This window comes from Glandiceps talaboti, chromosome 18, assembly GCF_964340395.1.
Source record: "Glandiceps talaboti chromosome 18, keGlaTala1.1, whole genome shotgun sequence".
Lineage (NCBI taxonomy): Eukaryota > Metazoa > Hemichordata > Enteropneusta > Spengelidae > Glandiceps > Glandiceps talaboti.
Window position 1 is genome coordinate 3,972,942 of NC_135566.1, and position 22,249 is coordinate 3,995,190.

Here is a 22,249-nt window from a genome sequence, read left to right on the forward strand (position 1 = left end):
TTTTTTACCACCTGAAAAAGGACAAGGAAAATTTCATTAGACTTTCACACCTGGCTTCAGGTACAAACATTGTTAGAGAAAAATTACATATCTCTACATGTACATCTGATGTTGTGTACTCATAAAACAGCCCCCCCCCCCTCAATTACACATAGCAATGACTACTCCCACCATATTTGTCATTGCATATTACAGATTAAGGGTTATACCAATTAGGCCAAATAAAAGAAAATGGTGTATTTCCAGTAACTGACCCTAGTTTAAACCAGCCGACCCTAAACATTTTTTTATATTCAAACAAAAGGTAAAATGGTGCAAATTTACTTCTATTTCCATGTGAATATTTCATATAATTGATTTATAATTGATGATGAGAAAACAGGTGAGTTCTATATCTTAACAAAGCATGCTTCACATATTGTGTAAGTTTTTATATGTGTTGATGATAAGAACTATAGAAATCTTATAGAAGTCACACAGTTTACATCTAGTAATAATTGAAACTGACAGTCAAGGTCACAATTTTGTTCCTGATAATATTGGAGTGAATACTTCAATGGCATCTCTGTATTTTAGTTCTTGAGTTATGCAGTAAACATTGATTTTTGACTACTATTATAAATATGTATCACTCGGTCAAATTTACGTATGTTCATGTGTACTGTGATATGTTGTATGCTACCTTTGTGCTAGGTTTGAATGAAATTAGATATTGCATGTCAAAGTAATGATGTGACAGATAGAGAGAGAAGACCCATTGTAATGGGGGGGGGGGTTAAAATGGTAAGTCACAGGGCACAAATTGGTCATTGGCATGACTAAAATGGTCACCGCTTTGAGTCCAATGACGGAAGTTAACAATATCTCTTAATAAGAAGAATTTGACAGGCAAATATACAATGTGTATGTCATTCATATTTCTGCAAGTCATGGTTTTCTCAATATTTCCAGGGTTTGGGATGTTAGCAATTGGTAAATATTTAACAAATTACAAATTATTCAAAGTAGTCAATATATTCACAACATTTCATGAAATTCCATGCAAAATTGGAAAATATATCCTCTAATTGCTGAATGTTTGTAATTAGGTAAATTACCCATTCCTACTTGGCACATATACAGGACATATGTCATGATATTACACATTATAATATATTCATCACATCAGATGAAATGTTACACATCAATGAATCCAATTGAATATGAAATTTGATATGCAAACCATACCAATGTATAAAAGATGCATGTCATTATATCACTAATATATTGATGAAGTTTAATAAAATTCTTTGCTACCAATGATTATACATGTTCATCTTATTAGGATATGTCACAAGTAAATTTGGAAAATTTTTTTTTTTTTTTTTAAATGTGTTTCCGTTAACCTGACCGATCCTAGTTTAAGCCGCTAACAACAATTTTTTTAAAAACATTTATAACAAAACGATAAGAAATTCTTTGTCTTCTTGACCTTCATGCACATGTTTTCTTTCCCCAGAGATGCCTGTATATATTTCATCAAACCATCACAGAAGGGGTATTCTGACAGACATTTCGTTTGAGTTTGGGTTGAGGCAATATTTTTCAAAAAGAAAATCCATTAAAAACTTGATAAATCAAATCAAATCCCGACTTACCTACCCTATTCTCTCAGGCTGTGTTATCGGAACACATATTTTTTCCACCTTAAGCCTAACAAGAAAAATTGTGTGGTTCCGATTACACTCAATTCTAGAATAGTTCAGGTAGTTATGTTTTTCATTGTTTTCCATACAGTCTGTGTTATTGGTTTCTCCCCATCAGATGTACAACCATTACAGTTTGGGAAGGACAGTTTTATATTGTCTTTTTAAGTTGATGTCAGTTTTCGCATCCACTATTTCTTGTGAGATTTTCGCAATTTATTTTTTTCTCAACTATGTAAAAAAAAAAGTTGAGGATCAGCATGAAAAACTATGTGGAGTTGGCTAACTAGACCGTAACAATTTTTTTGTAGGCCTTAGTAAGACATATGGAGGTAAAATCTGTAAAGACATTGTCATCACTTAGAGACTATCCTCCAACTTAGAAAAATTGTAAGCTACCAGTTACGAATAATACTATAAACGACTTCAGATAACAGCAGCATCAACAAGATTTATAGAAGATTTGCACTATTATCACTGTATGTGACTTTACAATTTAACCCCATCTGACATTTAAAGAATGCATTCTTAAAAAAATATTTAACTTACATAATCAATTATACAAATTAATCTTTAATATGCACGTTTATCAAAAACAATATTCAAAGTGATTAGTCATTATCATATGTTTTCATATATCTGTTTATGACTTATATTTGTAATACGAAGCGTTGTTCATTAAAAGACTATATGTCAATCCAGATGACATCACATTAGAGTTATCTTCATGGATTACATGGAATCATTCTTTTGCTCTCGACCCTTTTTTTAATAGAGCTTTGCCAAACAACAAGTGGTTTTCTAATGATGTGTATCAATAGTCGTTAGAATTTAACAAGTGAAATATTGTGTGTAATTATAAGAATATTTCAAAGTTAGCCTTATATTAAATGTTTTTTTATGAATTTTCAAAAATACACTTTAATGTACACCAGCAGGGGTGGAGCCCTCAATGGCAAGAGTCTGGTTAACCGAGACTTAACATATACATTGCATCAAAGGTCAATGAAAGTTGGCACAAAAAATCTGGTCAGGTGATGGGTACATTCTGTATACTTTGTACTTGTGGACATCTACCATTTTAAACTCACTTCTTTTGCATGCAATGTAACAAATAGGCTTTTGATTTCTACACTTGCCTACTATACACACTCTACGACACATCTAAATATGCTGCCAAGAGATATATATCGTTTGAGTGGGGTCAGAGTATTTATGGACATTTTCAACAGAATGTGAACATATTCGAGTAATTACATTGTTGAATTTGCATTTACAAAAGAGAAGGTGAAGTTTGCCATGAACTTATATTTAAATTGCAAATAAAAACAGATGAAGGATCTTTGAATCCAAAACAAATAGTCAGTCTATACCTGACCTGGCCTGGCATGGCTATACCTGGCCTTTACCTGTGTTTTGTGCCGACCGGATCTGAGCACACGGTACTCATACATTAAAGGCTGACAAGGTTGGCCACGGTTCAGTCTTTATATGTAGTTAGAATTTAGTGTACTGCCAGTATATAAGCCACTAGTATATAGCTATAGTAGTTACCTCCCACGCGTCTCCAAATTTGGTGACATTATCGCACGCATATGCCAGTATTAGGGTCAAACAAGGTCACCTAATACTGCATTCAACTGGTATTCAGTGGTATGCCTCAACAACACACAATGCAGGACGATAAAACCCCACGTCTCCGGTTATTGCCAACATCATGATAATATGAAAACAAAGCCTTTGCTACAGTTTCAGAATTACTTACTGATCAGTTTCTGCTGAACATCCTCACTTTCACAAGTCCTCTGTTTAGCGAAATCCTACACATACTCGATCCTAAACTTGAAGTGACGTACGTACGTCCGTACGTGAGGTCGATGGAGTAACTGTTTACTTGTATTAGCTCCTTACATTTAGTAGTATCAATCCGCTCTAACCGTACCCGACTTCATGAATCCAGTGAACATTGACTGAAATTTGTCAACTTTTATCAAAATAGGCGTTTCATTACCAACATAGAACCAAGACCTATTTATTGTGTAAGAGAAAGCGACAACATGACAATGAGCTTGTCGATGAACTACTTCGGCAATGGCGGACTTATTGGCGTCTTACGCCTGCTGACAAGGTAGGGATCGGGAAGTTAATGTTTAATTTGTTGCATGTACAGTGCAGTGTATATCGGATGTGTGCGTGAGTGCCCGCGAGCAGGAGACTACCCGTATAAGATGTTTGCTTTTTAATTAGGTCATACATTGCCTTTATACAAGTTATAATCGATTCAATTATATAATTTAATCATGTCATATTTAAGACAAGTTATTTGATACCCGGCCCAAAATGAACCATGAGTTATTTGTGTCGTGTCCGGGTGTCTTGTGCTGCGTCACTTTTCGGAAGCATATAAATTATAATATATAAACTGATATAATTGTCATGGGGAAAAAATGCATATGTTTCCGTTATATTTTCAAGTAGTTACATGCAACAATTGTAAATGAAACAAAGTCCAATTCTGGAGTTCACACCACAAACGTAAGCTTACAAGAGGACGAAGTCCATTAAACAATGCTATTGTTTCCAAATGACACAAGTCAATAGACTAATCATAAACAGCCAACCTGTGTAATAAGTTCCATGCATGACCTTCCATGGGTGAAGAAAATTTTAACCAATTTGTGGATCTCACAGAAAAGGCATTACATAATTACCTCCAACTCTTACACATTTAATATTTCTATGAAAAATAATTTTATCAATAAGATATGTGTATAAAAGGTAGCATGTGTATATCAACTGAACATACTTTGATATCAACTGAACATACTTTGATATCAACTGAACATATCAATGATATAGTGTGCTTCATCAGACTTGTGGAATGTGTTGCACTTCTGAATAGAAAGGGGACTCTGGCTTCTTGTTATTGTGAACATATACATATGCCTAATGCTTCACTTTATATATAATTAAGTATAAAGATGTGTTGTGAATTGGCACAACCTCTTTTTTTACATAAAGCAGAAATTTGAGTTTTATCTCAGGCTGCTAATGTAAAATTTTCTATTGTGGTCTTACTATTGAGAAATTGATATTATTGTTTATGAATATAGAAAACAATCTTTCTGTTCATCTCAATTCCTCTTATTCAGAAAAGAATCCACAAGAATGTATATAATAGCAAATTTTATTGCAAGCACACATAAGGGAACATTGCTCCAGTACTTTAAGAATACATACAAATTGAGCAGTAATAAATAAATCAGAATGCATAACACTTGTCATGAGTGGAAAGGCAGTGAAGAAAGTCAGGTACATTGAAAGTTTACAAGAGAAAAATATATAGAATAAATATAACATATCAGGCTTGTAGTTAAAGGTAAACGATATATTTGCATTGATAAGTCCTTTTAATTAAAAAAAATTCATCACAGGCCATTTCAAAGGCTAATATATAGTATTATTAGGTCAAATGAACCTGGGTCAAATTATATGTTTATCATACTTTGAGGATTTTTTTTTAGAAAAGAGAGGGGGTAGTGTTTGGAATGATAACTGGATAATAAACACATGCATGTGAGGTGTTTGATATGATGATAAGCTAAAATGAAAGAGATAACTTGTATTTTTCACCATATTTTTATTTGTAACTGTTGCCGACACATTTCACAATATATGAAATGGTCTGTTCAAATGTTACTGTGTGCATGTTTTGTTCAGGATGCCATAGCAGGCCCCAACAATTCACGCTAGTGTATCCTTCACTAACAACACAAGTTCATTTGCATTACGTACATAACTTTAAGGTATGTTAGCAGGATCTAATTTCATGTGGAAATAAGTTCTGTATGTATTCAGCTGAAAAATAAATCCATTGCCAAAATACATACAACAACAAGATATATATTTTTTGCATTTCAAGTTGTGTTTTGAAGATCTGATTTACAATACATGAATATATCTTTTGCATTTACAGCAAATGTTTAGAAGATTTGTTTTACAATAGTTTACATACCACTGTTTCACTTGCACAAGGCAGTAAATAAAAATTATTATGTAAAGCACTTCTGCCAAGAAAGCATGCAAACTCAGTTATTACGGTCTTTTAAAATCCATTTTGTATGGATGTCATGACCTTATTTGCATACTTATGTCATCTTCCTTGTGATTCACTTTAATAAGCATAAAATGTTGAAATTCAATTGAGTTGACAAGACTACTACTCATATGTACAGGTTAAACAGTTCTAAACTACACAAATCTGTTGGTGTTGTTTTTGTTTTGTGACAATTAAGGAAATGATGTAAAGGTGTGTAAGAAATTGAGGACAATATTTTAAAAATGGAGATGTATCTCACAGACCCTCATATACCACTTTTGAAACATAATGGTGTTTCATTGAATCTGGGCACAGTCTGTAACAGGAGTGCTTTTTTGCTGAGTTAACCTGCCTGAAGACAACATGTGAAGAATTTGTATGGCAATGGCATTTTAGCACAACTGTACAGTTTGTGATAAACTTTTATCAACATGCGAATCTCATTCCTCTTGTAATACCTATATGCAATATGAACATCATACTATTGCATGTTTGGTAACTTTGTTGCTTGGTGATTAAATGTCATTTTTTTAAATATCTATCTACTTGTCTAACTACATCTGGCATATACACCATCACATGGCTCTTGTTATAGGCATGGTCTTGTTGCTAGGCATATCTGCATACATTTTATAGCTAAGATTTTATGTGTTTATTTCGATGCCCACCCAATAATATAATTATCATTGCAAAATATACTGGCATTTGGCTGTTGCTAAGGATGTGGTCACAGTTGCTAAGACCAGTTGTGTAAATTTATGTCTTGTATAATATTTGCAGAATAACACCTCTAGAGACAACACCACCACATTCCAGCCAAATTCACTGCGTAGTTTCCCCGAGATATATCTTTTTGATATATATTAACATTTTTAGACCTAATTTGCATTGCACTGAAGAATTTTCTATCTACCCATCCCAAGGAACACCCATCTCATTACATTTAAGCCACATATGCCCAGTAGTTTTAAAGTTTAAGTTTTTATCAAAAAATTATTTTTTGACCCAAAAAGCCCATTCCTGGTACAATCATTTCCATTTGAACAATTGTCCAACTGCTAAGTATAAATGTCCCTCCATGCACCAAGGCAGTCAATCAGGCAATTCTTGACTTTTGATCCAAAGGTGAATGACCAAGCACAAACAGGTAATGAGACCACTATACCATTTGAATTAATATGCAAATTGTTGGGTATCCACCAAAATGTCTTTGTGGTAATGACAGCAAGAGAATGACACTGGCTTGTGAGAATGATTATGTTAATTCCATGTCCTGACTGAATTCCAGCTGTATGATGCAAGTTAAATATAACATAAGCACTTTAGAAAATATATAAAACATGAATAACTACCAATGCCATCAAGTTACAGACTGTGAATCAAATTATAAGATTAAAGCCTGTACATTCAATTCTAGCTGTATCTGTAAGATTATGCATGGTGATTGTATGTTACTGTGCAGCCAAATTTGTGTGTAGATCAATTAAGTTATGATGTGGCAGAAACTCACAGAAATATCCTAGAGATTCAGCCATGCAGAATTCAACTTTGTAAATGGACACTTGTGGCAGTGTTCAAAGTATATGCCCATGTATAGTCTTTGAAGATTAGTTACATTATTATGTAAATTGAAGGTGACCTTATATGGTCATTTCAATTGGATTTTGAGTGACCTCCATAGAAAATGGCCATATATGGCGATTTCAATTCATTTACAGTAAGAGATTAGGAATGACCATATATGGTCATATGAATTAATTTACAATGAAGTAGATTGAGAGTGACTATATATGGTCATTTGAATTGATATACAGTGAAGTAGATTGAGAATGACCATATATGGTCATTTGAATTGATATACAAAAATGACATTCATGAATTAATAATATAACATGCTGTGCATGTAAATGTTGCTATATTGCATTGGGCCATTTGAGGAAGAGATTCCAGGAGTGAAAGATTTTACCGTAAAAGTTTACACATACATGTATATTTCTACTTAGGTGACCTGGTATGCAGAACTAAGAGCACAAATAAACTAACTTTGAATATTTTTTTTATCAAAATAAAGAATATTCTGCCATGCAGTATATTCCATAACTTGATAAAACAAAAATGTTTCCTTTGGAGTTGGAATCCTGGTACATGAACTACTCAGTATGTAGGGGTTGAAAATATTACAAAGTTATTATATTGTTTTTAGAAGTGATTTTGAGGTAATAAACTAAAATAACAACCAAAATCTCATTTTTAAAATGAAAATAAAGAGAAAAGCTAAGATTAAGTAGAAGGGCACCATACTTTCTTATATAAGAAATATACATTGATATATTATTATTATGTTATAGTTTCAAAAAGTTTGCAAAAGACGTGATCATAATTAAGCAAAAGAAACAATTAAACTGTTGAATATATGACATTTAAATAATGTAACATATTTCTAAATATGAAAAATAAACACTTGTCTGAAAATTTCATAATTAAAGTTCCTGTTGCTGGAACTTTGTCTTTTTCCCCAGTATATAAAAGTTAAAGTTTTACATTCAGTATTTGAAGACAAACAATACCTGATGATACATTAAAATAGGCACACAATGCAGAACTGGTCCACAAATTCGCCACCCATTTTCTCCATATAGTGTTTATATTTGGTATGCAGTCTTCTCGTTTTTTTACTTTTTATTCAAGCTAAATATAGCAACAGTCATAGATGACAATTATCATATCAAAACACACAGCTGAAGAATGTATGCTTGATGAGTTAGGTACACAGAGATCGAAGTACAAATTTTCACTTAATGGTCACAGCTATATTCCAACATATCTCTTTGTTTGACCAATTGCCATATATGCGTAGTCATCTTTTTCATTATACAGCATTGTCTTCCTTCTATAAACATATATGATATTGCAGCCATACAAAGACAAAAGTGACCCTAAATGAAGTGTAAACTGTAGAGGGCAGTATAACATCTGAAGCATGTAAAATTTCCAGTGCGCATCTGTTCAGTGCATTGGCATTTTAGAATTCCTCAGTAGAAACTACATCATTTCACAAGTCATCTTCTGTAACTCCCTGGGAAGCTAATTCCATGAGTACATTATCCAGGTATTGAAGATCTGGATAGCCATGTCCAGTTAGATTAGAACCAAATTCTGTTTTGTGATGAATCTCATTCCAAGTTACTGTGTTAGCCTCACCAGTGGTGGCTGAAATACCCACAGTAAATAGAAGACGTCGATCCCAGGCTGTGATCAGTAATCGTAGTACCTTCAGAATAAAAGAAACCCTTATCACTTAATTGCAGCCAGATTAAACTGTCTATTTTATACTTATCTAGGCATCCAAGCATTTTCATGTATGGGACTTTAACAACTGTGAAGTGGATGGAACATTTATGTAGGTATAGGTACCATCTCCCTTTACCAATACTAATGACACTTGCATAAATATAATGCATTTCTGAAATACTTCTACATGTATGCATGGTTGTAGAAATTACTGCAATAGTGCCACTGTACATGTATTGTACAAAAAATGTGAAAAAGGATATTACTATATTGTGTGTGTAGTATCGTTATATCCAGTTGTACAGTAACAATTTTGAGCACTCTAATACTTGCAATTATAAACAGCGTTTATCTTGAATTCAAACTAGACAAACTGTACTACTGTAGACTGTCTCATAAGAACTGAGTGCCTGACTTGATATATGTATGTAATCTGAGTAAAGTTGTCACAAACCTAGCTAATAAGATGGACACTTTTATAAGGAAAATCACAAATGTCAATTTATACAAATCACAATAATAAAAATAATTCACAATTACCTTTCTTCCTTTGTCATTATTTGGTAAATAACAGTGGCGTGGAAAACCTCTAGCCGAGTATCTCTTCCCTGGGTGTGGATGCTCAGGACCCTATGAACAAAACACAACATTTTGAACCTATTTGCTCATTGACAAATGTATTTTGTTGTTCACTTAATTTTTTATAGTTTCAGTTGTATAATTTTTAATCTAGTGGAAATGATATTAAAATATTCAAAATATATATCCACATAATATATTCACATCATAAACATGTCATGATTTGAACAAATCCTATTGAAAGCTTTGAATGAGATGACTCTATCTAGGAAGGGTGCCCTTGAACTGTACTCATATACTCTTTGGAACTCAAAAGAAGTCAGACATTAATATAACCATTTATTAAACAAATTAAGTTAAGTGTTGCCTTTACCTGTTATCCTTACAAATAATACTAATAGCGTCAAATAATATTTTTGGTGCAGTGCATATGTTATCGCATCATATTACACATAAATGTTGTCACATAATAAATACAGCTACATCCACATTTATAATTCAATATAGTTTCTAAAGGATTCCAATGTCAAGCGTAAATCACACATTTCACAAACTGCCTCAAAAGTAATTCTTGCAGTCATACTTATTGACAGCATAGTGAGGGCTATAAACATTAAGTCATAACAATGTACTGGTGGCAGCTTTAAGTTAGGTGACCCGAGTCATTCACTACACTGATTGGAACCCATCTGTGTATTAATTAAGTTGATTTTGTGAGTGCTGACTTTACCTGTGTTCCTGGTGGAATATTGTAAATAATTCTAATGGCGTCACATTCCCTATATCCAGGTAGGGAATAGGGAATAACATGATAGTCCATACTACCAGGGGGTTGGTTTCCATGTTTGACTCCATAAATTGCCTTACATGTGGGACACTGTAAACTGCCATCCTGGGAATGTTGCAAAAATGTCATTAATATCACAAAGAGTAGTTGCAGAACAGACGCCATGTCTCAGAAATTTAATTATATCGATTGAGGTGTATTATGTTTGTATAAATTTCACGCTTGAAAAGAGTGTTGACCTAGCATTTTTCCTTGCATTTGTGATATACATATATTTTACTTCTTGTGATAACATGGACATCCATCAACAACAACCTGTTTCACTTTGCCTAATAACCATGCATGTACACTATGTACAGTACACACTATGGTACAGTAAACTACAGTGTACCCTATATGTGCGTGCATAGGTGCATGCACATGTGCATGTACGTACAGCACAATGTAACACACACCACAGCATGACACAACATGAATGGTGAAAGGCCAGGACATATAGCACATCACTGCATAACATATATTATATAATTTACCTTTGGTCCACTACTGTACATGGCTGCTAAACAACTCTTGTGGAATATATGCTTACACTTTTCAAGTTTAAAGACTATACTAGTGGCTTTGTTTTCTTCATATCCAGAGGATGAACATAACTCTTCAAAGCAAATAGGACAGTCCTGTGGAGTGAAAATAAATTAAATCAAGGCATGGCACAACCATCAGGGTGGCCTCACTTAATTATACATTTCTCTTCATATCACCTTGGTTGGTTAAAATTTTCAAATATAAAAAAATGTATGTCTACATTAATGTCTTAGAAATGAAAATTAAAGTCAGTACAAACCATTTCTTTCATTTAATTTCCCAAATTTCAGCAATCAATAATAACTTTCACTCAGATACATGCTCGTGGGTTGCCATCTGATAGTCAGTGATGCTGTGATTTTTTGCTTGTCTAGCCATAGGGCATGAATTCAAAATTATTTGACCAGACTGAAGATATATAGGATTAGTTGAGTCATGAGAAACACAGAATGAATTAAGTAACACCACCCTCACTGACTTTCAATCATTTCTTATCTGAAATGTCAAAAGCTTAAAAAACATTTTAAAAATGAATATTACAGGGGCTTCTCTGTGCTGCTTTGTTATACACAAAAATACATTTTTATATAATTTAAGATATATTTGTACACTGGTTGAGATCAAAACTATGGTTTCTTTCCTCATACAGGAAAGATAAATATAAACTATTAATAGTAGTAACTCATGTAACTTAGTACATGTACTTCAAGTAGTGTTCTATCTAAACTGCAGTGAAAGTCAAACTCTAGTCTCATGCCTGTGAATAAAATTAGTGAAGCAGCTCAATGAAATGAAGTCATCTTTATACTTACTATGAACGTTAAAATACAACTTTCATTCCAAATTTTACAGCATGCCTGTCTTACCTCTGTTGGGGGTTTCTTGACTTTACTAACATAGTGTTTTAATACATCTTCTGGGTCTGTCACTGAAAGTGAAAAACACAGAACATTTTACTTAGTGAGGTAAAAGAGTAATTTTGTGCTCAAATACTCCAATACAAAAACATGACAGCTTTTTAACATTTGTATGCAAATAGTAAACTAATAAGGTAAAACAACTTTTACTGAAGATAATTTGTTAGGTTGAATGAGAGGAAATTGTTTTCTGCTTGGTACAATACAACCCTAGGGCATAAATAAACATTCAATTCTATGCATCAATTAAAATTTACAACATTATGGCATTTGTAACAAGTTTCTGGTATATATTGCAGTACTTAAGCTTATGCTCATAACAGCAACACAATTTATTGAAAAGAGTTACAACACAACAGATAACAAGTCTTCAAAGGAAACATAGACCCCATCAAATAGTTTTACTTCTGTGTGACTAAAGGATGAAATGGATTTTAAGTGAGACTAAGAGGGTAAAGTTCAGGGTCAAATGTAACTACTAAAAGAAAGGTCATATCTGATAATTTATAGATAGAGACTTGAAGTGCATGTGTCATGTTTTTTTTGTTCTTGAAATGGTACTATACAAATGGTAGATTTTACACCAAATGTGGCCACCATTCAGAAAAAAGTTACATAATATAGTACTATGATCCATGTGTGTATGTCTCTTGTTTTGTATCACCTTTGGACAAGTTATGAAATTGATCACATTTAAATACAACAGAAATAGCTTGATTTTGATAATTAACCCTGAAAAGACAAGGTCAAAGGTCAAGGTCTTACAAGAAAGCTGGCACCTGATAGTATGAGGTAGACACTTGAATGGAGTCTTTATGTACTACAGTTTTTGAGTTATGCAGTAAATCCTGAATTTTTTAAAAACAAATATGGTTGCCATTCAGTAAAATAGTGATATGAACACCAAAAGTATGGCAGTGCTTGTGTATATATCTCTTCTATATTACCTGTAAACATGACTTTAAAAATTGGCGAAGTATAAATACTTCAAAATGTGTGTGATATGCAAGGAATGGTGCGATTTTGATAACTGACTCTGAAGGTTAAAAAATCAAGGTCTTAAACGAAAGCTTTAACCTGATAATATAGGGGTAGACACTTGAATGGTGTCTTACATATTAAAGTTTTTTAAGTTATGCAGTAAACATCGATTTTTAACTACAAATAAGGTTGTCATTCCATCAAATTTGCATATGTTGTGGAGCTGTGACATGCCTATATCTCATACGACATGCAACCTTTGCCAGATTTGAATGAAATTGCATATTGCATGTTAGAGAAATGATGTATTATGGTGAGATGGAGCCCATTGTAAATGTTAGATGCACAACAGAATGTACAAAAATAACCAATCTTGCTTTTACCCCAGTTTTATTGAGCAATGAATATCAGTGAATATACCTCAAATATTTTTATGACACAAATGTTTTTATGCTATTCTGCAAAATTTGGTCAAGTTATGAAGTGATGCGAAGTACATGCATGTGCCACAGCCCACTATTGCATCTCATCTTTGTACAATGGGATGTATTGAGCCCATTCCTATAGCTCCTCACGGCAGAGCTTGTTGAGGCAGCTAGAAAAAAATACTATACCTTTCATGAGAGAAAGTCGTCTTCGCTTCTTTGGTGGTTTGATTCCTGGTACTGGTTTGCAGTCATTCCTAGAAGTTGGTGGAGGTGTCATTCTTAATACAGGTGGATGAGATAGCACTATGGGAACAGCTGGTGACATTAACATAGATGTCATACCTGGTTGCCATGGTGACAGATGAAGTGACAGCAGATGATGAGAATGATATTAAGCAGCATTAGTATCATAGTTAGATATATGTGTGACAACATATTTTGAAATATATAAGAAATAACATTAAACATATTATTTTACAGAAATATAGTTGACAGAAGTGTATAGTTGTTTAACAATGGCATTATGTTACATTTTTAAAAATTTTACTGATATGTCATTATGCTATATAATACCAATACCTTACGGTTATGCTTGTTGAAAATGTGACATGACGTAGAAGCAGCCATTAATATGTATTGTAGCCAAAGCACAGATTAAAATCATATATTGCCCCTGAGCTGGTTTGTGGCTGGTTACTGTCAATTGAAAATAACTGAATGACAGTTTGTGGTATTGGCTATGTACATGTAGATGAAATTGAGCATTCTTAGGTGTACTTGTACATGTCTGGTTTATTTCATGCATGCATTCATTCATTAGGGAGGGAAGCAATAACAATATATCAATCCAATGATTTTGGCCTGCTGATTTATACAAGTTCACAAATGAACAACAGGAACACATAAAGGGTGAGCACATACATGTTATAAATTTCATGAAGAATTTGATAGTTTTCACTATATTCAGTACATGTAAAATGGTTTTGAATTTTTCCTACAGTTTTGCATATCATTTTAACTAATTGCTGTTCAAAATTCAACTTAATTTTCACATTTTTAACTTTCCACATTCAAATCATGGCAATCTCTTCAAAATCTACTCTTCAAATATATCTATGTCACTATATATTCCTCTTCTGAAGGCAGCTTTGACCTCAACCCCCAAATTTATGACTTTAATCACTAACAAAGTGATATAGATTGCTATATATCAATGTCCTATTCCTGATACATCACAGTACACTGTTGAACATGAATAGGTGAAAACAGAGTTCAATTAGTCTCAACGTTACACATAGAATACAAAGCAAAAGTGATTGTGTAAAATGAGTGTTACTATGCTGCACTGACCTGTCATAACAGGACTGAGTGTGGTAGCATGAGCTCGACTAGTGGATATGGTACATGGTGTAGAAACAGACCTGGTAAAGAGTGTTAATGGCCATGACAATGGTTAGTAGAGCAAGAAAATATCACCATGGTAACCAGTATTCCTCTTTATTTTACTCCAAAGCAGTGTGCCCTCTATGTCAATTTGACACTAACAATAATTCTTGTGACACAGCACAATTTTGTGTTCCATATCTCTTACTATGTGATGGCTCAAAAAGAAAGTTTGGTTTTAACATGTCTTTGCATACAGCACACACTGCTTACTAACATAATGTGACATCAGTATAGAGGTATGACAAAGGATATCAAAAGCGTAACCTATCAACAGTGAACGAGTACAAAAACAGATCAAATCTTTGACTGCTTTAGCACCTTAGTACCTTACCAAGCAGTTTGATTCAAACTTAGTGTAACCATATAGATCTTAATTAAAATGATGTAATATGATTGCCATGTAAAGTAGTAAGCTAACTATGGCTAACGAGGGAAGAAAGAAAGCCTTAAAGGCTTGTGTAATCACATTTACTGTAATCACATATACTGGTCCAGTCTTATGTGTAAGTCAGTGATGTAATGACATCACTAAAAAACTTGTAAAAGGTAACTTAATATTTTTTCATTCAATTGATAATCTGCATATTCTCCCTGCAGACTTTTAGATAGTTGTAACTGGCATCGTATTTTTATAATTATCGTACTCTTCTTCTTTCTTTTTACTTATGTTGTCAAGTTGTTGTATTTGCCGAAGCATGGATGATCAATCAGACTGAAACAATCTTCCATTAAATAAAAAAATATACATGTGATAACTTTTCTGCATAATTCAAATTAACATTTTTGTTTTTGAAGGAATTAGTACCGTAATACTACTTTCTAGCAATATACAAACATATTGGAAATTTGTGGAATTAGCTATTTTTTCCTAATTTTGAAATTGCCACCCGGCCAGGAATATTGAATTTACAAAAACAGGTCTATGTCAATGTCATCATGTCAGGTTAATTTCTTTATATCCTAATTGTGAATATCTCTATACTGATACCTCACATATTCAACTTTTAAGCTAAAGAATCGCTCTCCAACTGGACTAGCATCATGCCAGCACAGTGCCAACAACAGGCTGGCACAAACACTTCACCAGGGTGAGATATAGTTATTTCATCTCTCTCCAATTAGTACCTGCACTAGCCTTATGTTAACACCAGTCTAGCTCAGTGCTAACACTGCACTGGCACTATTAAACACCTCACCAGCATGTGTTAGCAACTGAAAGGGTTAAATTGATGCATGCACCAACTGTTTGTCAACAATAGGCTAAGCCAAGTGTCAACATCAGGCGGACACTGAACAAGGAATCAGAGATTCTTCAGCTGTACTGTTTATACATTGTATACATGTATATCATGAAAACATGAAAAAGTATATCCTAAAGTATATTTTATACACTCTACATGAAATTATTTGTAAGGTGATTTAGAAGTACAGTTATTTATTACATTCAATTTACATACTATCAATAAAGAGTTCAGGGTTAAAAATTCTTTTGAACAGATCACATTTTTTAGTTATTTCATCTGCCTCCAAATACATGTATGTGATTTCAAGTGGAAGGAAATCAATTTTAGTTTGTTGGGTGTTATAAATAAGGAGGAGTCATGTTTCAACTTCAGGCAGCTGGGGATGTAAAACATCTGTAAAGTAAAACCCTTTCAAGCGTGTGTAAGTGTAGTTGAGTGTTTTATTCTGATCTCACAAACATGTAAGGTGTACGTTAATGCAACTATTCCTACCTGACCATTCTTCCAACAGGGACTGATGATGGTGGCAATGGGACAGCCACTAATGCTGAAGTGGAGGCAGATGACGCACTACTGGAGGGTCCCGCCAGTAAGGGTAATGGTGATGTTGCCATGCCAACAGATGAACTGGATGCAGATGCTACTATGCCACTATCACTGCTTGGAGAAGTAATACCACTTGTAGATGGTGTGGCATCATCTGTAGTACTGCCAATGGAACTACTCGACTGAACATTAGCTGTAGCTGAATCGTTGCTATCCGACCGCGACAGCCTTGTGGAATTGGAACGCCTAACTTTGCTACGGATATTCCCGGGATTAGAATCACTAATTCCACAAGGAGCAGACACTGAATGTTTCAGTTTATAAGAGGAAGGTGTGACTGTTCTAATGGTATTGCCTGTGGAATTAGAACTAGAATCAGAATCAGAATCCAAACTGCCAGCAGGTGGATAAACACTTGGCAACTCTATCCTTCGAATTTGTCGTATGAAGCCTGACCCCTGCCTGACCTGGGTCATTGCTGTGATGTCAACAATATAGGGAAGTCTGCAGGCAGTGTGACTCAGATTAATCTGAGTTTGTTTGTTTACATATGCAGCCTCCAATAGACAACCTATCTCTAGATCATAGGTATTCCAACTTCCAGGGATGTCGCCCAACCACTGCCACACTACTCCTTTGGCTGGTGCTGAGTTTTGTGCATACTTCTTTCTTCGTACAGGTCTGGACGTACCTGTCAGATAAAAAACAAACAACACCATTACTAGCTGAATGCATAATGTTCCACTATAGAAACTCCAACAACATAGACCCTCCATCCTCATTGGTGGAGGGTCTATGGTTCCACTCAACATACATTATACTCAGTACATGTCCAATGCAGCCTTCATTTTATCACAGACCCTGGAGTGAACAGGATGGATACAAAAGTGCATTTTTTCATTGACGTTCAAAAACTCAAGATGGTGTGTCAATTCAACAAAAACATGTGAAATACAAATGTTTAGGAACTTTGTAAACAGTACTTTGACCACTGTATGGATCTTTTGGTTGATGACGAAAAAGGCTGATAAGATTAAGTTTATGCAAATGAACAATATGCATGTATACTACACAATAAGATTTCTTTACAGTTGTGTATCCTGGCCACTCTGTAAGCTCTAAAAGTATTAAGCAAGAAGCATATACATAACTATCACTTCCTTTTTTCATTGTCTATGCTATGCAGTATCTTACCAAGACACCATAATGGGGAACAAAGGCAAGGCCAATTTATATCATTAAACTATCACTTCCCTTTTTCATTGTATAAGCTATGCAGTATCTTACCAAGACATCACTTAAAGGCGAACAAAGGTGAGGTTGATTATGGTTAGGGACCCTGAAAAAATAATTTTCACCAATTCTGTATCATGTGACATCTCTAAAAACTGAGTTATGAAAATTGGCAAATCTGGCTGTACACTTTGATGAGGCATTCTGGGAAATAAAGTCAGGAACTCATAATCTCTTTGAATAGTAGCCTGTAGTATTGTTTGGGCAATTGGCTTAAGGAGCTCTTAACTGTTAACTGTTTTATAGTTTTACTGAATTCCTCACTCCAGTATACATGTGCAGCAGACTTCTTCTAAACCAGATTTAGCAATCATAATTCTATTTACAAAGGTTGTACAATGCAGGGTTGATAAAAATGACTTTTCTGGCTCTTCTTAGCAATGCATCCAAGATAAAATCTGCTATGCAGCCTTTGTTCTCCTTTCAGCTACAAACTTATAATAACTTCCCTTACACTGTCTAGCCTACAATGGTATCTTATACAGACATCAATTTGACTACCAGCTGTGTCTGTGTTGGGTAGATGACTTGATAATGTATCAGGACAATCTAATGAAAAAATTTGATAGATAACGTACAAAATGCTAGCCTATCTGCAAGTGTGTATACTGGCAGACCATGTAATTAGAACACTCCAAGAGATCCACTCAATATTGGCGACATGCTATATGTAAGTAATGAAAACATAATTCTAATTTTTAAAATGTCAAATAAATCTATAATTCAATCAGCTTGCACAAATAGTACCGTAAGGCATGCTGATATCTCGTCATGATCTTTGTAATTTTTAAAAATTGTTCAGTAAAACATGTATATACATGTGATGATGTACATGTGGTTACAACAGGAATGACAAAGATTATTTTTTGAGATACAGAGGAGGCATTGAAATATAATATGTACATACAAGAACATGTTTGAAATCTACAAACTTTTGACTAAAACACAAGTATTATGTAAATGTAGTCCTCATAAAGACTCAAATTGATAAATAATAATAGGTAACTTACATTTGATAGCTTTCCTGTTTTGTATATGTCGTACATGTATAAAACAGTCTCAAATACGAGATGTACAATGTAGACTGTACTCAATATTTTAACTCTGCTATGACTAATATGAGTGACTTTAGGGGGTCTTTGAACTATTTCTGGTTATACTAGACCCTTATAAATATGAGTGACTTAGGGGACCTTGCAACCATTCCTGGTCATAAACCCTTGTACTTTTGGTAAAGTACGCATAATTTCCTGGAATCAAACATGATTAACATTGACATCATGACTAGGAATATGAATTTGCAAATATAATATTATAATAGAAATATTGCGAAATACAAAAATTGTGTCTTTCAAAATATCGAAGCCCACCTATTTATTTTCCCTGTTATCTCCAGACCTTTTTAATGTAATGAAAAATGTATTGCTTATTATATAGTTCTAAATTTGAAATCAAATTAATAATAAAATGACAAAAAATTTCATCAGTTTGATAGCTGAAATAAAATGAATTACAAATGCAATATTAAAAGCACAGTGAGATATCATCACTTTGGAAATGCAAGCTTGAAATATCTGCAAAATTTTTATCTCTCCATGATGGGCTTAATTGATCATGCATTGATATTACATGTATGTTGTTAGTGTGATCTGTATTATGTACTTTGAGTAATATGTTCCGAAAACTATGAATATTTCAAATTGAAATTTAAAAAAAAAACTAAAAATGTCCCACATATTAATCCCATGTCATTCTATAGTTTCATGACCCATGATAATTTCAGTGTAAGCTCTCAAACTACTGTGGAATACTGACAACTTTAACTGTTTTTCTTGGAAACTGCTTGCACTATTTCCTGTAAAACTAATCATCTCACTTTTGCTTATTTTACCAAACACAGATTGTCAATGCAATGTGACAGACACTGCTTCTGTCCCTGAAAATTAACAAACTACACTTGCCTCATTTCCATATAGTTTCCTGCAAAGAATTGGATTTAAAGGCCTTTGAAATAAATTATTGGGATACAATCCTTCATGATCTATTATTCCGTAGCTTCATCTATGACAGGCACATTACTCCACGGAGACTTTCGGAAATAGAAAACTGTACTGTATACAATGCCTTCAAGGGTTATTCTGTGATTTCCATTTACTTGGTGCCTGGCATGTGTTCTCTGAAGCAGATGCTTTATTGTACAGCAAAGATCACACTTGCCAGGCACCCCTTTTATATAAGTACAGTCTATTACATGGCTTATTAAATGTAGTCTATGTATTCAGCAGTGTGCCTTCTAATAAAGGACAAAATTTTGTGTTCTAATCCAAAATGATAAAAAAAATGATTTTTTTGTGTGTGAGGCATCACAGTTTGGGATAGCAGGACATCAAATGTTGTTATATCAGTGGAAATGGCTATGCATCATTGCCATGTTAAATTAGGAAGTGTGCAGCTGTGCTCACTGTTTTTTGAGTCACCATATTATAAATATAAGGGGAATATCAAAATTTGATGTTTCGTAAAAAATTGCTACAGGTTTTTTAGGGGTCACCACATGGTGCATATTGTTTGGGGAAAACCAAATTTAGGTATGTCACAAGAAATTTGCTGTGCATCGATAGCATGTCAAATTGACTTAGAAGGCAAATAACACTATTGTGCAGCGATTCCATTAGGTTTGAAATTACATCTCTTCAGTTGTACTTTGCAGCCAACAATGGGACAATAAATCAATTCATGCCACATTTGATAAGTACTACAATGGGATTTCACGATATAACTGTAATCTCACTGATTCCAGAATTGGATTTCTTTTTCCCTGGGCAGAACAGTTTTGATGTGATCTATCCAAGGATTTGCTTGCAGATGAATTATAAAAAGGAAATTAAAACATACTATAGTCTTTGCTTCAACAAGAATAAAATATGGTTAAATATTAAATGACTGTTTCATTTGATTATCCTGTGCACATAATTGGGACATTTCAAACAATGCAAGTATAACAAATACTACTTTACTTCAAAATGAAAGATTCCTATTTCATGGTTTTCATACATTTGTATTTAAAGTAGCAACTACTGTTGTATTGTTCACTCAACAAATCTTTTGATTTGTACTTTGTTGTACTGTATTTATACGACAGCTGAAAAGCTCAGCCTAACTTCCCCAGTATATACAAAAATATGCATGACTAGTCCAACACGCACATACATAAACAAATCTTTAATGCAGACACACATAAACGCACTCATGCACGCCTGCATGCATGCATGTACGCACACACACACACACACACACACACACACACACACACACACACACAGACACACCCTACCTATTGCTCTACTTCCTACTCCAAAAGATCACTGATGTTAAAAAACTTACAATAAAGTGGTTCTAGTACTGAAATAGCATAGTGTGGTGGCAATAATGAAAGTATGTAGTGTACATGTAGCATAGTGGCAATGCTGTCTGAAATCTGAAATATAAGTAATCATGTTCTACAATAGACATCACACAAAAATGTCAAGACAAGCCATGATATATTTCCCAGCAACCATTGAGACTATCATAACGATGATGTCATCTTGACTTCCTGTCTCTAAAAGACAACCAGCGTAGTGACATCATTCAGACATGTAGTTACTTTACTTTGCATACTGATCAAGGCCGACTTGAATCCGTGACATAATGTGCATTGCACGATTTACAACATGTACATAAAATAAAGAATACACACTTGATTTCTACATGTAGTTATATATAAAACACACACATACATGTATATACTGTATATACATGTATGTGTATTACATAAAGCTGGGTAAGTTTACTCAAAAACATGGCTCAACTTGTAGTAAATTTTATGTACAAAATTGAAAAATCACTGCTATATAATTATATTGTGTATGTTATGTATAAAATATATATTATTTAATCAAGGACCACAATGGAATTAAGTTTCAAACTTATGTATATATATTTTAAAATGATTTTTATATATATTTATTTACATGATGTCTATGACAAAAAGTTTGCGATATACAGAATTTAGATATTATGTTCAAACAGTTTTTTCACGAAGAGTCAATTTATAGAGTGGGACATGCAAGTAAGAGCACCGATTCGTGTCAAAAATGGTACACATGCACATAGAACCTCTTTTTAGTGATTCATGTCATGTAAAACTTGTTAGTCCTGAATAAACAGATGATATGGATTTATATGACCATCTGACCTGCTGTATTAGGGTGGAGAATTCATTTAAATTGAAATGACAACCTGAATCTAGAGTACGCACACATCTATCCAGTGACTTCAATTAAGTCCAACTACTGCACTGATTGGTAAGAATTACCCAGACCCATG

The 22,249-nt window shown here is 33.8% G+C and overlaps 1 protein-coding gene across 1 annotated transcript in view; it reads right to left on the reverse strand.

Moving 5' to 3' along the window:
- Positions 1-8,082: 8,082 nt before the first annotated feature.
- The window catches only part of LOC144448859 (E3 ubiquitin-protein ligase DTX4-like), a 32,828-nt gene continuing 18,661 nt past the window's right edge, over positions 8,083-22,249 (reverse strand). The window contains exons 2-9 of the mRNA XM_078139171.1: positions 16,535-17,279; positions 14,703-14,773; positions 13,539-13,694; positions 11,893-11,954; positions 10,975-11,118; positions 10,385-10,546; positions 9,616-9,705; positions 8,083-9,055 (exon numbers count right to left, since the gene is read on the reverse strand). Coding sequence (XP_077995297.1) covers positions 8,837-9,055; positions 9,616-9,705; positions 10,385-10,546; positions 10,975-11,118; positions 11,893-11,954; positions 13,539-13,694; positions 14,703-14,773; positions 16,535-17,279 — 1,649 coding nt within the window. The 3' untranslated portion in view covers positions 8,083-8,836. The remainder of the gene's footprint in view (positions 9,056-9,615; positions 9,706-10,384; positions 10,547-10,974; positions 11,119-11,892; positions 11,955-13,538; positions 13,695-14,702; positions 14,774-16,534; positions 17,280-22,249) is intronic.